The 13,711-nt window shown below is 37.9% G+C and overlaps 1 protein-coding gene across 2 annotated transcripts; it reads left to right on the top strand.

Moving 5' to 3' along the window:
* Positions 1 to 1,955: 1,955 nt before the first annotated feature.
* LOC120111890 (bifunctional dihydrofolate reductase-thymidylate synthase-like) lies at positions 1,956 to 12,546 on the top strand. 2 transcript variants are annotated; one of them, XM_039130040.1, is made up of 13 exons: positions 1,956 to 2,167; positions 2,646 to 2,783; positions 4,161 to 4,699; positions 4,764 to 5,163; positions 5,267 to 5,311; positions 5,942 to 6,007; positions 7,828 to 7,889; positions 7,978 to 8,052; positions 8,135 to 8,300; positions 9,342 to 9,465; positions 10,763 to 10,869; positions 11,005 to 11,184; positions 12,152 to 12,546. In XM_039130040.1, the coding sequence occupies exons 3-12, from the start codon at positions 4,278 to 4,280 to the stop codon at positions 11,113 to 11,115; spliced, it is 1,578 nt and encodes a 525-aa protein (XP_038985968.1). In that variant the 5' UTR covers positions 1,956 to 2,167; positions 2,646 to 2,783; positions 4,161 to 4,277; the 3' UTR covers positions 11,116 to 11,184; positions 12,152 to 12,546. The 2 variants fall into 2 exon arrangements, with proteins under 2 accessions (XP_038985968.1, XP_038985969.1); XM_039130041.1 differs by lacking the exon at positions 2,646 to 2,783 and having other exon boundaries at positions 1,958 to 2,078; positions 2,116 to 2,167.
* Positions 12,547 to 13,711: the final 1,165 nt, after the last annotated feature.

The raw sequence follows: 13,711 nt of genomic DNA, 5'->3' as shown, positions 1-13,711 counted from the left end.
TCATCTCCAAGTAGAAAGAAAGTCCTGACCAACTACATTTTTAGTTTATAATAGATTTATGTTTTCGATTATCTCAAAGAAAAATTTTGGATTTATCCTCGCCCTAAACCTCAAATCCCAAGGCTACTCAACTCCTAAGTCCCCATCATGGTCATGTTTTGGGACAATCTAGTTTGACTCAGCTTTTGATATTTCATTAATAAACTAAACCATATACTACGAATAAAGAGAATTCAATATGGTTCATGGGTCTAGGAGCCAGTTAATTTCCAACCAATTTGATTCAGCCCGACCCAGTGGTTTCTGATATTAAACCCAAAAGCATATGAACCAATCCATGTATAAATATATTAATTAGCTTGGGGTTGACAAGTGAGATCCAAATTTCAAAATAGTTAGCACAAACCTATTTGCTTCTGGTGGGTTCATGTAAGTTGGTGGGTCTATATCAGATTTTACCATCCGTAGATTATATCAGTAATTTTAAATCTCTATCACTTGGAATGGGGCTTGAATCCAATTTTTGAAATAGTTAACTAAAATCTATTTATTTTAGGACTCATTTAGTTCACCAAAAAATTGTTTTTCACTAGAATATTTTTTTTAGAAGTTGATGTCTGAATATATGATACCTGAAAAAATATTTATTTTCATATTTGGTTGACTACGGTAAAATAGCATATTTGAAAATGGCTTATATTCGGTTAAGCATATGTTTTTCTGAAAAAAGTTATATAAAATAACTATTTTGACTTTAATAAAGAAGAAAATCTTATGCATTTGAGCTAAAACTTTGAGGATATTTTTTTAAAAAAAATATTATAAATTTTCAGCCGATGGAAATTGGACTTTTCTAAGTCCCGCGTGGAGCCAATTAATTTCCAACCAATTTGGTTCTAATGACTCATTGATTCCTGGCATTAAACCCAAAAGCATACAAACCAATCCATTTACAAATATATTAGCTCGGAGTTGACAAATGAGGCCAAAATTTCAAAATAGTTAACACAAACCTATTTGCTTCAGGTGGGTTCATGCAAGTTGACAGGTCCAGATCAGATTTTACTATCTGTAGATTATATTAGCAATTTTAAATCTCTCACTTGGAAAGGGGGTGCGAATCCAATTTTTGAAATAGTTAACTAAAATCTATTTATTTTAGGACTTGGTTTGTTCACAAAAAAATTTCTCATTATTAGAATATTTTTTTTTGGAAGTTGATGTCCGAGTATATGATGTATGAAAAAGTATTTTTTACATATTTGGTTGATTATGACAAAATAGCATATTTGAAAATGGCTTGTGTTTGGCTAAGCATATATATATATTATATGAAAAAGTTATGTAAAATACTTATTATGACTTTAATAAAGAAATTTTTTTTACACATTTTATGTAAAAACTTGAGGATATTTTTGAAAAAAAATTATCATAATTTTCAACACGTGAAAATGGCCCTATTCTAGGCCCATGTAGATTTTTTTTATGAATATGAAAATTTTATTTTCATAGAAAAAATATTTTTTTTTGAAAACTTCAACCAAATATATTTTTTAAATTTTTTATTGACCATACTCTCTACTTTCTCTTCTCGCAAACCAAATGAGTGTTAGATTCATGCAGGTTGATGGATCTAAATCAGATTTTGCCATCCCTAGGGCATGTTGATAATTCTAAACCTCGTTAATTGGGTTTTATCAAAACAGACATCGTTAATTGGGGAGGGCTCGGGAGTGAAGAAATACAGGAATCTGGACCGGAACTCAAGGGTCCCAGTCAACCCGACTAAATTATAGTCGGGTCCGTGAAGCCAAAGGCTGAAGCGGGTCGGGTATAATTCGACCGTGTCTGACCAGATCCGATACGGATCCGGACACTGGCAGCAAAATGGCCTCATGCGTATTTGGATAATAGCCAGGAGGTCCCGGATCCAGGCAAACCCGATCCGCGTTCCGCCGTTCCCTTTCCCAATTCTCTTCGGTTCTTCACTCCTCGAAGTCTTCGAGTGTTCAAGGCCGGCTAGGGTTCTTTCCCACTTCCCAACACCTTCCGCCCTCCCGAGCGGCAACCGGCGATCGGCGACGAGCGCCATTCTCGACCGGCAACCGGCGATCCGCGACGAGCGCCATTCCCGACCGGCAAGAAAAGCATCCAAGCGCGGTACCAGGTAGTGGAATCTTGAATCTTGGTCTCCTTTTTCTGTTTGTATGGCGGTTTTGATGATTTATGGCCTGGAAGTTGGCGGATGTGGGGTTTTAATCCGAGAGGTAGCGTGAATTTACTGGTTTATTGTGTTTTGACGCTTCTTTTTGCGGGGAAGTGCGGAAAGATTCAATCTTTTGGAGGTTTTTTGAGCGGAGGTTTCTGGGTTCTTGGGACGATGAGCTCTCATATTTTGGAGTAATGCGGGATTTCCTTGGGTGTTTATTTTTTATTTATTATTTTTTTTCTTTTGTGTTCCCTGTCTATTATTACATGATCATCTTTTAAATGTTGGTGCTGAGTAACTTATTTGACTGGGTTTTAGGATTGTTGAGATTAAACTTTATAACAATAAAAGCCTTTGATTCGCAAACTGTCAATTTCTCTCTTTTTTCTTTTTTATTCTTTTTCTGTTACGCTCACTTTCCACTCCGCCTCTGAAGTGGCTTTGAAATCCGGCTGGCTTCTGGAAAGCAAAAGCGGAGAGGTCTCCGGGAGTCGTGCCGGCGACCCGGAAGGAAGTGAGTGGGCCGAGATCTTCTCAGAGGCCCTCGTTGGGTTTTCCCGCTTCAGTTTGTGAGGTAAACGCCGGATTCTTGATTTTCGCGCATTTTTCTTGATTTTTTATTGATGATTTTTGACTTTATGATCGGTTCGTGTGGGGTCTTAGCGAATTTGTGCGTTTTTTTTTGGATGGAATCGTAGTAGATATGTGGTTTTAGTTTTTCCTTTTGTTATTCGTTTGGAATCGATGACGAGGGGTTTCCGGAAATTACTAAAGTATGGATTTTCTGGGAGTAGGGTTTGCATTTCGAGTTCTTTTCAGGATTTTTGGTCTTTTTTTGGGCGGTGTTTTGTATCAATGTACGCAAAAATCTAGGTTTCCTCCAATTTGTTGTGAGATTACGGAGGAATGCCGTCCCGTGTATTATTTGAGGACAAAAGAAGACATTTTGTTCAGTTTCGAGCACTGTTTCGCTATTTAAGGTGAAATTTCTTCATTTGGTGGAAGCGTTAGAGGAAAATCTCATTTTTAATGCTTTTTTAATGGATTGCTCTTCTTGAACGAGCTCCTCTCTATATTCTCCATCAATCTCCCGCTACTGAGCTGTCTCTTGAATGTATCTTTTAGTGGGTGTCTACTCTATCATGAAAGTCTGCTTCCTTTTACCGAAGGCCACAAGAGGAGCCGCTCAGTTGCATTGGAGGGGGATTTCCCTTTTCCCTGCCGAGTTTCTGAATTTAGTTTTGCAGATATATTCATCATGAGAACCTGAAAACTGGTTGTCCATTTTTATGAAATTGAAGCCTGTGGTGTACCCTCTAAGAGTGAAACACAAAAAACTTTGCCTTGATGTTATGTCCATAGTTGTGGTGTCATTTGATAAATTCTAATTAATTGTTCTGAATTAATGGTCTTGTAATCTTATCATTAAGCTATGCAGCATATTGCTTAAAAAAAGAATATGATTTTAATGTCAAGACAAATTTATGCCGAAGTTGGTTTGACTGGCTTCATAGGCACATAAAAGAACTGCAGATTTTTCCAGATTTTTATGTTCATGATAAGTTGTGAAGTTCCTCACTTTATGTATTGGCATTATATTTACATTTCATTACTAATAACTATTGAACTGCAGGAATTTGCATCATTTTTGGTGTGTCAGATCTTGTCATGTTTCTCAAATCGTAACAAGACAATAGGATTTTTTTCTCTGGGAAGATAGCTTTCAAGGTTTTCTCAAGAACACATGTTAAGTACATACATGTTGCAGCTTTTGCCGTTCCATCATGTTGCATATTGTACTTACAGTATCCTTTTCTGTTCCAAATTTCAGTTTCACTGTTGCCATGTTTCTTATTTGTCTTGTTGACGTGTGTTTTAGTTGCATCGAGGCATTGATTCTTTAACCTTTATTAATCATGTCTAATTCATTTAGTTGTCTTACTATGTTCAGATTGTACCAGTTTTGAGCAAAAGTTGCTTATCTCGCATTGGACTTGAGAGGCATTGCCTAGGAGTTGGAATTTTTAACAAAGTGATAAAGTGCAGCTATTGCCATTCCATTCCAGTTATGGCTGGTGACATTCCCACAAACATTTCAAATGGTAATACGCAACATGATCCTAGAAGAACTTTTCAGGTTGTTGTTGCTGGCACTCGAGATATGGGTATTGGGAAGGATGGGAAGTTGCCATGGAAGCTGCCATCCGACCTTAAATTTTTTAAGGAGGTTACTATGACTACATCAGATCCTGTAAAAAAGAATGCTGTGATAATGGGTAGGAAAACATGGGAAAGCATTCCTCTTCAGAATAGGCCTCTGCCTGGTCGTTTGAATGTTGTGCTGACTCGCTCCGGGAGTTTTGATATTGCAACAGCTGAGAATGTCGTCATCTGTGGAAGCATGAATTCTGCCTTAAAGCTGCTAGCAGCAACCCCTTATTGTTTGTCAATTGAGAAAGTGTTCGTTATAGGTGGTGGCCAGGTATTAAGGTGAGTTTTAATTAACTCATTTAAGTATTTACGGCATCAGAAATGTTGACAATATTAATTGCAGGGAATCTCTTAACGCACCTGAATGTGAAGCCATTCATCTCACAGACATAGAAACAAACATTGAATGTGACACTTTCATCCCTCCAATTGATTTTTCAGTGTTTCAACCTTGGTATTCATCCTTTCCATTGGTAGAGAACAATATCAGGTATTCTTTTGTGACATATGTTCGTGTGCGACATTCGGCTACTGAGCTTCATGCTCTGCATGATGGGGAAAAAACTGATGATAAATTATATTTGAACAAGTTTGAGGTTGAGAGGTTCTCATTTCTTCCTAAAATAATACATGAAAGACATGAGGAATTTGTGTATCTTAGACTTGTGCAAGATATCATAGAAAATGGTGCCCAAAAGAATGACAGGACAGGGACTGGAACACTATCAAAATTTGGTTGTCAGGTATGCCTGTTTTTCTGGCAAATGCTTGTCTACTTTTCGTGCCAATAAATTTGTTTCATTAAAAAAAACACAAGCATCTTAAAATTGTCTGCCTGCACTACAGATGCGGTTTAATTTGCGAAGATCTTTTCCGCTGCTTACAACCAAGGTACTACCTGTTATCTTGTTTGAATCTTGATGTTTGTGTCTGCAGTATGCTAGAGTTTATGATCACAAAGCTGAGATCTGGAATTAGTTCAGCAAGTGCACAGGTAGCAATTGCTAAAAATATTACTTTGAAATTTGAAAAAAACTTAAGGATGTCAGTTGAATCGAGAGACAATATGGGATATTAGAAACACATTAATAAAAAATATTTTGAACATGCTCAGATGCTTCCTGGTTGTTTACGTTAGTTGGTGAATTATTTGTAAATTTGCCAGAAATTCAGGGTTTGCGTTTAGCTTTTGTAATTTTGCAAAACTTTGAAAAATGTTTTGCTTTGTCTTTTTATGGAAAATTTGGCGTTTCTATATAAAATTCCTTTGTCTGCTCACAGTGGACCACAACCCCCACCATATGCACCTGCATGCAAAAAAAGCTTGATTTGAATTTTAGTTGTTTAATCATGATTTTACTTTCTGGATGCTATAATTTACTTATGGTCTTATGATTAGTAATTTCACCCTACCAATTATGGAGAGGATACCACTGCCTTCTAAAGTTCAACATGACATGGATGTACATTTTCTTTCATTTTCTAGTACCACAGAATATCACTATATGGTCACTTTTGCAGAAAGTATTTTGGCGAGGTGTTGTTGAAGAACTCTTGTGGTTCATCAGTGGTTCGACGAATGCAAAGGTGGGTAACATATTATGGGTAAATTTTATATCAGCTGTGATGCATATCTCCATCACCACCACCACTACCACCATGACCACCACCATCATCAATTCTCCTATCCTCTTTTATATGGAAATGTTTCTGTGATCTAGATTAGCTCATGAATCTATCTATCGAATTCAATGCTCCTATACTCTTTTATATCCAAATGTTTCTATCAGCTAGATTAGCTCATGAATCATTTCTATCTATCGAATTGCCTGGGTTGTATTGGCTAAGATTTGTTTCAAGTGCTGGTTTCTATTTGCTAGTCCTGTAGTTTCATGTTTTTATTGGTTAAGGAAGAAATGATATGTAATGTACAATTTATGGTGGATAAATCAGGTGATTTGCAATAACTCCACTAGAAAAGAAAAAAAATCTGCTATCGTAATGCATAGAAATTAGTCATGCATGAGTTGACTAGTCTTGGTGAAATCCTGATGGACATTCAAGCTTGGTAAAGATATTTTGAGTTCTGGAAATGATGAAAAAATGCTGAAAAAATGTTTGGCAATGTGATTAATACAATCTTGAATCTTCTCATGGATGATATTAGAAGAAAATGGCATCGAAATGGTCTTTTCTGGTTATGCTATCCTAGTGGCTTTTTGGTGACAAGATGCTGATGAAACCTACTCTATATTAATGAGGCCTGTTATGTAATCTGCACAGCATTTGAAACATGTTTCTGTAAATGTTCTGATGATGTTGTGTGTGGGGTACATATTCAGGTGCATTGTACTAATGGCTATTAAATTGCTAGTTCATGACTACATTGCACCTATCAGAGTGATTGGAGCTCAAAAGCCTATTAAGGGGCAAGTTCAGTCATGTGTGAACCATAGTTCAACCCAATCTTGCAGTTGGTTAGATGGCAGCCTAATCCGACATATTGCAATCTGGAACACCAACATTTAAAGTTGATCTGAAACCAACAATTCAACTGTAAATGAAATTAGATAGGATTGAGTTATTGGGATCTGGAACAAAAGAATTTACTATCTAACAAGTCAAAATAACATAATAACTAGGAAAGGGTTTAAGTTCACTTGAAGACAGTCCAGTCATGAAGTGATCATTTCTTGTTTCTAAGTGGTGGATGGTTGATTTAAGAATTTTAGATTGAAGTTTATAGGGTTTGTTGAAGTATGTAACGCTTACACACTATTGCATGCCTGTGATAACTTTTGAAACCTATACATATGGTATGTTTTATATATATATATATGTTGATATTCTGTAGTGGGATCAGGTTGGGTCTTGTCACTTAAGGTGGCAACCTGAACATGAGCTGGAATGGTTTGGTCTGGATGTAGTTTTCTTGAATCCAACCAGGTTCTTCTCTCTTTTCAAGATGGCCAAGATTGGCAAGGTTGGGCTAGCTACTTTTGGGGTGAACCGCATGATTGCAGCTCTGGTTCTTTTATAATGTGAGCTGGATAATGAATAGGAAGTCTTGCTATTGACCAGCTAATCTTAATATATATTTGACAATTATGTGGAAACAATTACTATATTTTTTCAAGATCTATGTTCTGATGAGGCTATCCACAACTTAGGTTGCTGCTGATTGGACTAATTATTTGATGAATTATATGGTGCACACTAACATCCTTTTGTATCCCATTCTGTAATAGAAGTTTAATTTGCTGGTTTTGTCTTTGTTTAACACATTCTAGTGGACAAGTCTCTTTTTTAACTGTGAGCTGCATAGTGGCCATATAGCTCTGAACCAATTTTTTTCATTATTTCGTTTGGATGCAATTCTGTGACAAAGACTTTTATTTTTTGAACAGGTTTTACAGGAAAAGGGTATACATATTTGGGATGGCAATGCATCACGAGAGTACCTTGATAGGCATGCACCATGCTTTCTTTACTATAAATTTGATGTTTTGATTTCCATCGAATCTTGCTATCTGATGTCATTAAATTTCTTTTTCCAGTGTTGGGTTATCATGTAGAGAAGAAGGCGACTTAGGACCAATATATGGGTTTCAGTGGAGACATTTTGGTGCCGAGTATGATATAATTTTGGAAACCTGTCCATCTATCTCTGCTCTGACTTGGTGAACTTCTAACCTAGAATCGCATATTTTGCAGATACACTGACATGCATGCTGATTACACTGGAAAAGGATTTGATCAGCTATTGGATGTAATTGACAAAATAAAGAACAATCCAGATGATCGTCGCATCATTCTCTCAGCTTGGAATCCTTCAGATCTCAAGATAATGGCCCTTCCTCCTTGCCACATGCTTGCACAAGTTAGTGATTATGCAGAAATTCTAAATAATATGAACCCGTTGCACCACCGTAGGTTTTAGCTGTTGAATTTGTTATTCAGTAATCATTTTCAGGTGTTGTTGTATGCTTATGCATTTTTCTTAAAGCACAGTTTATTATTAAATTAGTCCTGGAAACTTTTAAACCTTATCTTTCAAAAAGTGAGGACAAGTGTAACCCATTGGGAGCAACAGTGTCTGAAATGAGCTATTGATATTTCTATATTTCCCAGCCTTGACATTACTGCCACATCCTGTTCTTGTCTGTGAAGCAATGCAAGATTAACGTAGAAATGTTCTTAGAAGACAATTAGTAACTACTCTTTTTAGCACTTGGAATGGTAGCAAATGCATTAGGAAAATTAACTCCACCAGTTGTTTTGACTGCACATCTAGAACTTGTTGACTAGAAATTTTTATTGCTGGACCTCGGTTTTTATGGCTATTTAATTTTTAATTCCTGGCCCATGTAAAAGGTGTATATATATTGTATATTATGGACTAATTGATAAATGGAACTTGGGCAAGAATTTATGGTTAAATGGCAGCCAAAACAGGGGACAGGGTTCCATTTACCCAAAAGCATCCATATTGGTATCAATCCTCTCATCTGAGGATCCTTACCTGCTGCCAATTGCCGTAAAATGGCCATTTAACACATTTTGAATATTAAGGTTTTCACCTTTAGCATAAATCAATAGGCTCATGATCTCATCTATTATTACTGCTTGATAATTTGCTTGTTTAGGTTATTCACTTGTTGCAAGCCTCTCTCTCTCTCTCTCTCCCTCTCTCTCTCTCTCTTTCTCTCTCCCTCTCTCTGGAAGGGGGAGTGAAATGATTTCAGAGACTTTAGAAGCTATGTGAAAGTGATATTTGAAAACATTTTCTTGGTGTGGGATGACTTTTGTCACACATGTAATTTATGTTTATTTATTTTTCTTTATTTAGATCTTAATCATACTTTTTCAGTGCATGCTCCTCTTTCTGTTTCTATCTATAAAAGTTGTTGCTTCTCCCCAGTTTTATGTGGAGAATGGTGAGCTATCATGCCAAATGTACCAACGGTCTGCAGACATGGGTCTTGGTGTGCCATTTAACATTGCGTCGTATTCGCTTTTGACATGCATGATTGCTCAAGTTTGCGGTATGTTATCTTTGTTTTCACAGAATTTGTTGAATTGTTTTATGCTTAAGAAACTGTTAAATATTCATGAGCTGCCTGGGTATGGATTATATTTTGATGCCAGCAAGTCAATACATCTGAATATGATTGCTAAAACTGGCTAACCTTATGCATGATCTACATGTTAGGAAATACATAGTTATTGGAGTGCAATAAACATTTTTTGAAGAGTTTATAGATGCCAATATTTAATGGTTTGATATTTTGGGAGGTTCTTTGGGAGTTAAATGTGCTGAGGTGTATATTGGTTGCAAATAATGCATTGTTTGGTATTTTGGGAGGTTCTTTTGACAAATCAGAAGTTGAGCATGGTTGACTACAAATAATCAAGACACCGTCTCACTTTCTAGAGAATACTTCTATGACTCTTTCCAAATGCCTACCGAACTATATGGAATGTCAAGCTCCATTCTTTTGTAGCCCTATCACACAGCAGTTGGGAGCTCCAAGCTAATAACCAAGGTTGTATGTCTTGAGACACCAATTTATAGCTCGGTCAAAACTAGAATCTTGCCACAATGTCTAGGTGAAGGAAGGAAGCACATGATCCATGCTCTCATCTTTGACTGAAAAAGTGCATTTTCATTCAAATTTGATGCCCTCATTCAGAGGTTCTCTTCTCTGAGGATTCTAGATGACCAGCCAAATAAAGGCTTGGAGCTTGCAGGAAGCCTTAATGTTCCAGCAGTAATTTGCTCCCTCTAGCATTTAGGATCCTCATCATATGTATCTAAAGAAGCCAGTTTAAGCATAGAAATGTGGTATTATGTAGTAGTCTTTGGAAGGTCTGAAGGATGCTTAAAGGTGGTTACTTGCATGTTTAGTTATCAACCTTTTGGTACGAAATCTGTTCCTTGCTTTAGTGCATAGTCCACCTTATATTTAGCTGTTCAATCTGTCATCCACTTCTATCAGTATTTTTTAATTATTTCTATTTTGGGATTTGGTGGGCACGTTGGGTTTTGGGGGGACAATTTATAGAATATGTTGGGCTGATGAAAATCTCCTTGGTTCTTGCTTTTTCCCTACCTGTGCAAATTAGGTTATGGATTCCAACTAGGATGCATAATGCATATAGAACCATGGATATACTCTGTTGTAGTTATTTGAAGCCATTTGCATAAAAAATCATACTGATGAGATTGCTACACATTAATGATCCTTTTCCTTTTATTTTGTCTATATACATTTGTTTGTCTCCTTACATGGACCAGTGCTTTTGTTATTATTTTGCTTCATGGCTGTTTTCTATATGCAGATCTTTTGCCTGGAGATTTTATCCATGTTATAGGAGATGCTCATGTTTATAGAACTCATGTGAGGCCTTTAGAAGAGCAGCTTCAAAAGCAACCAAAAGCATTCCCGGTGAGCAATGCTATGTAAATTATTCTAATAATAGAATTAAGTAGAATAAAAGAAGAAATGGTTGGTCTGAAGTTAATTGTAGTATTCCAATTATTTGATTTTATGTTACCACTTTTTTTCGTTCATCAAACACAGATTCTGAAGATCAACCCTTTGAAGAAGGATGTAGATTCCTTTGTTGCATCCGACTTCGAGCTTGTTGGGTACGACCCTCACTACAAGATAGAAATGAAAATGGCAATATAAGACCTTCAGCTTTGGAGAAGATAACTTGTCCTACTGGTCTACATAATGTGTTTCTGCATAGTTATAGAGGTAACTACTTGTTGACAGCCTTCTATGTTTAGCAAGTTATCTTAATACTGTCAGTTAATCAAAAGTCAGGTATGAACTTTATGTTACGAACTCAATCTAATAGTAGTGGGTTCAATTAAGGTACGCCGTACCGGTACCGATAGGCATACCGGTCGCCTATTGGACCGGTATGGTTCTGGTTCGGATCAATTTAAACCAATACCGAACCGGCCAGCTCTTCCCCGCGGAAGCGGGTGCGCCCAGCCAGAGCCTGGAAAGAAGAAGAGAAAGAGATAGCGAGCGGGGGAGGGAGGGAGGAGAGGCCTCCACTGCTCGCGGAGGGCCGCGGGGGGGGGGGGCGGCAGAGCCCGCGGGGGCGCGGCCGCAGAAAAAAAATTAGGACTTTTAAGTGAAGTCAGCAAGTCACTTAAAAATCTCCAAATTAAAAAAACTTGCCCCCCTCGGGCCTCCGCCGGCCCCCCACGGTCCTTTGCGGGGGGCGGCGGAGGCCTCTCCTTCTCCCTCCCGCCCCCGCTCACTCTCTTGTTCTCTTCTTCTTCCTCGGCTCTGGCTGGGTTCGGCATCTACGGGCCATGTACTGGTTTCCGCGGCTCCGCCGTACCGGTCAGGGCCCGGACCGATATGGTATGTGCTGAACCGGCCGGTACGGGCCGGTTCAGCATACCATGGGTTCAATACAAGATGGCAAGCTCAGGAGAGGGTTCTTTTGAACTTGCTTTGAGTGAGAAATGGCTTAACAGCCAGAAAACATATCCACTTATAAGATATCGCAAGCTTTGGCTATTGACCAAAAGCTTGGGGCAGGCTCTACCTAAATAAATTTTTTCGTTGCATCAAAATAAAGACTTATGTTGATAAAAAGTATCATTGCTCAGGAGGATATTATGATTTCCATGCTCATGGAAGGTAGAGATAAACTTTTTAATAAACTATTTTTTTGTATCATGCTTTCCCCCACTTGTATCAGGTACAGCTGCATGCCTATTTGTGGAGAGGCCCTTAAAATAACAATCAAGAGGTCTTTACTCCATCGGCACATATATGTCTAGAAAGCGATCATCTTATAAGTTTCTGAAAGACGATACCAAGAGGTGACTGAAATTATTCTTTGTTTTGATTTCTGGATCATCAGTCTAGCTTTCATCCATGACCCTGACATTTTATGGATGGAACTCTGGCTCTCTGTTTTTCAATTTGAGCCTATCTGTGAGTTCCCATGTCTCAGGGAACAAGAATGTGTCTTTATGCCCATCTGAACTTATTTAGTGCCTTCAGTCTTGCATTTATGTTAAACAGGGGTAACTGTTTGTGATGGTATGTCTTATATTTTCCTTATTTAAAATCTAATGAGCTTCCATATTATTGAGATTGAATTAATTAGGTGAGTTGCACGAGTGTCACGCATATGTTACTGAGGGCTCTCATCCTGGGTATGTTTTTGGCGAGGAAGATCAAAATCGAAGGCACTTATTAAGTACTTAAATTTTGCTTGGAGAACATGTAGGTTGAAGAATGGAATGGCAGCAGTGAAAATATAGCCCATCTGTTTGCCCTATTTTGCAAGGCCACGACGCTTGCCTTCATATGCTGTAGCTAATATAAACAGTCTCTGAGCGAGCCGATTGAACAAGTGGAGCTTAAGAGAAATCAAGCAAACTGATTTTTGGCTGTCTAGAGGCACCCATCCATCCGGTAAATAATTCAACCTGAGAGCTTCAATTCTCTACGGCAAATTCGAGTCAATTCTTCTTCTTCTTCTTCTTTTTAATAGTACGATCACATCTATCTGACAATTATTTATGGGTAATCTTAATATGATTCTGAACTCAAGTTTCAAACATCTTTCAGCTGCCTGTTCGTTGGCTTTCTTTTCTTTATATACATTTTCCATCTAGATTTTATTGTAGGAGGAGGTGTGTATTTAGTTCTATATTAGCTATGCATTAGTAGATTTTAGGTATCTACACAGTATCAAAAAATTCAAATATCTTCTCATTAATCTTTTTAAGGTGAAAAATCTGGATTGTTACAAAAAGTAACAGTGAATCTGATATGTGATCCATGTAAACTATGATAGTATAATAAATATTCATTTTGATTGATTATAAGTTAATTGCGGTGTTTGTGGGTGGATTTATAGTACTTATTATAAGTTGATGGTTTTTTTTCCTCTCTCTCCCTCTTTGCTCCCTGCGAGCAAGAGGTGTTTTTCTCTAATAGAGGACGCGGACGTGGATTGGGGCTGAGAGGACGGTGCCTGGGGGTTTGCATAAAGCAGCGGGGTTGAGGGGAGAGAAAAGTTTCTGGGTTTGGATGGAAGAAGAGGGAGGGATGGGGCGAAGACGCAGGGGTTGGTGGGATGGGACGTGATGACGGGTGATACGGTTGTGCACTTATCGACGACAGTTGGCATCACTGTTTGGCGTTATCTTGTGTTTTGTGGGAGCATGAGCTCCGAAATGGGATCCCAGCTTATCTTGACTTGATTACGTATTACCAGGGTCTCCGGTGTAACCTTGTAGCTTTG

The sequence above is a fragment of the Phoenix dactylifera genome, chromosome 9 (genome assembly GCF_009389715.1).
Source record: "Phoenix dactylifera cultivar Barhee BC4 chromosome 9, palm_55x_up_171113_PBpolish2nd_filt_p, whole genome shotgun sequence".
NCBI classification, from domain to species: Eukaryota; Viridiplantae; Streptophyta; class Magnoliopsida; order Arecales; family Arecaceae; genus Phoenix; species Phoenix dactylifera.
This window is presented reverse-complemented; position numbering and strand designations above follow the sequence as displayed.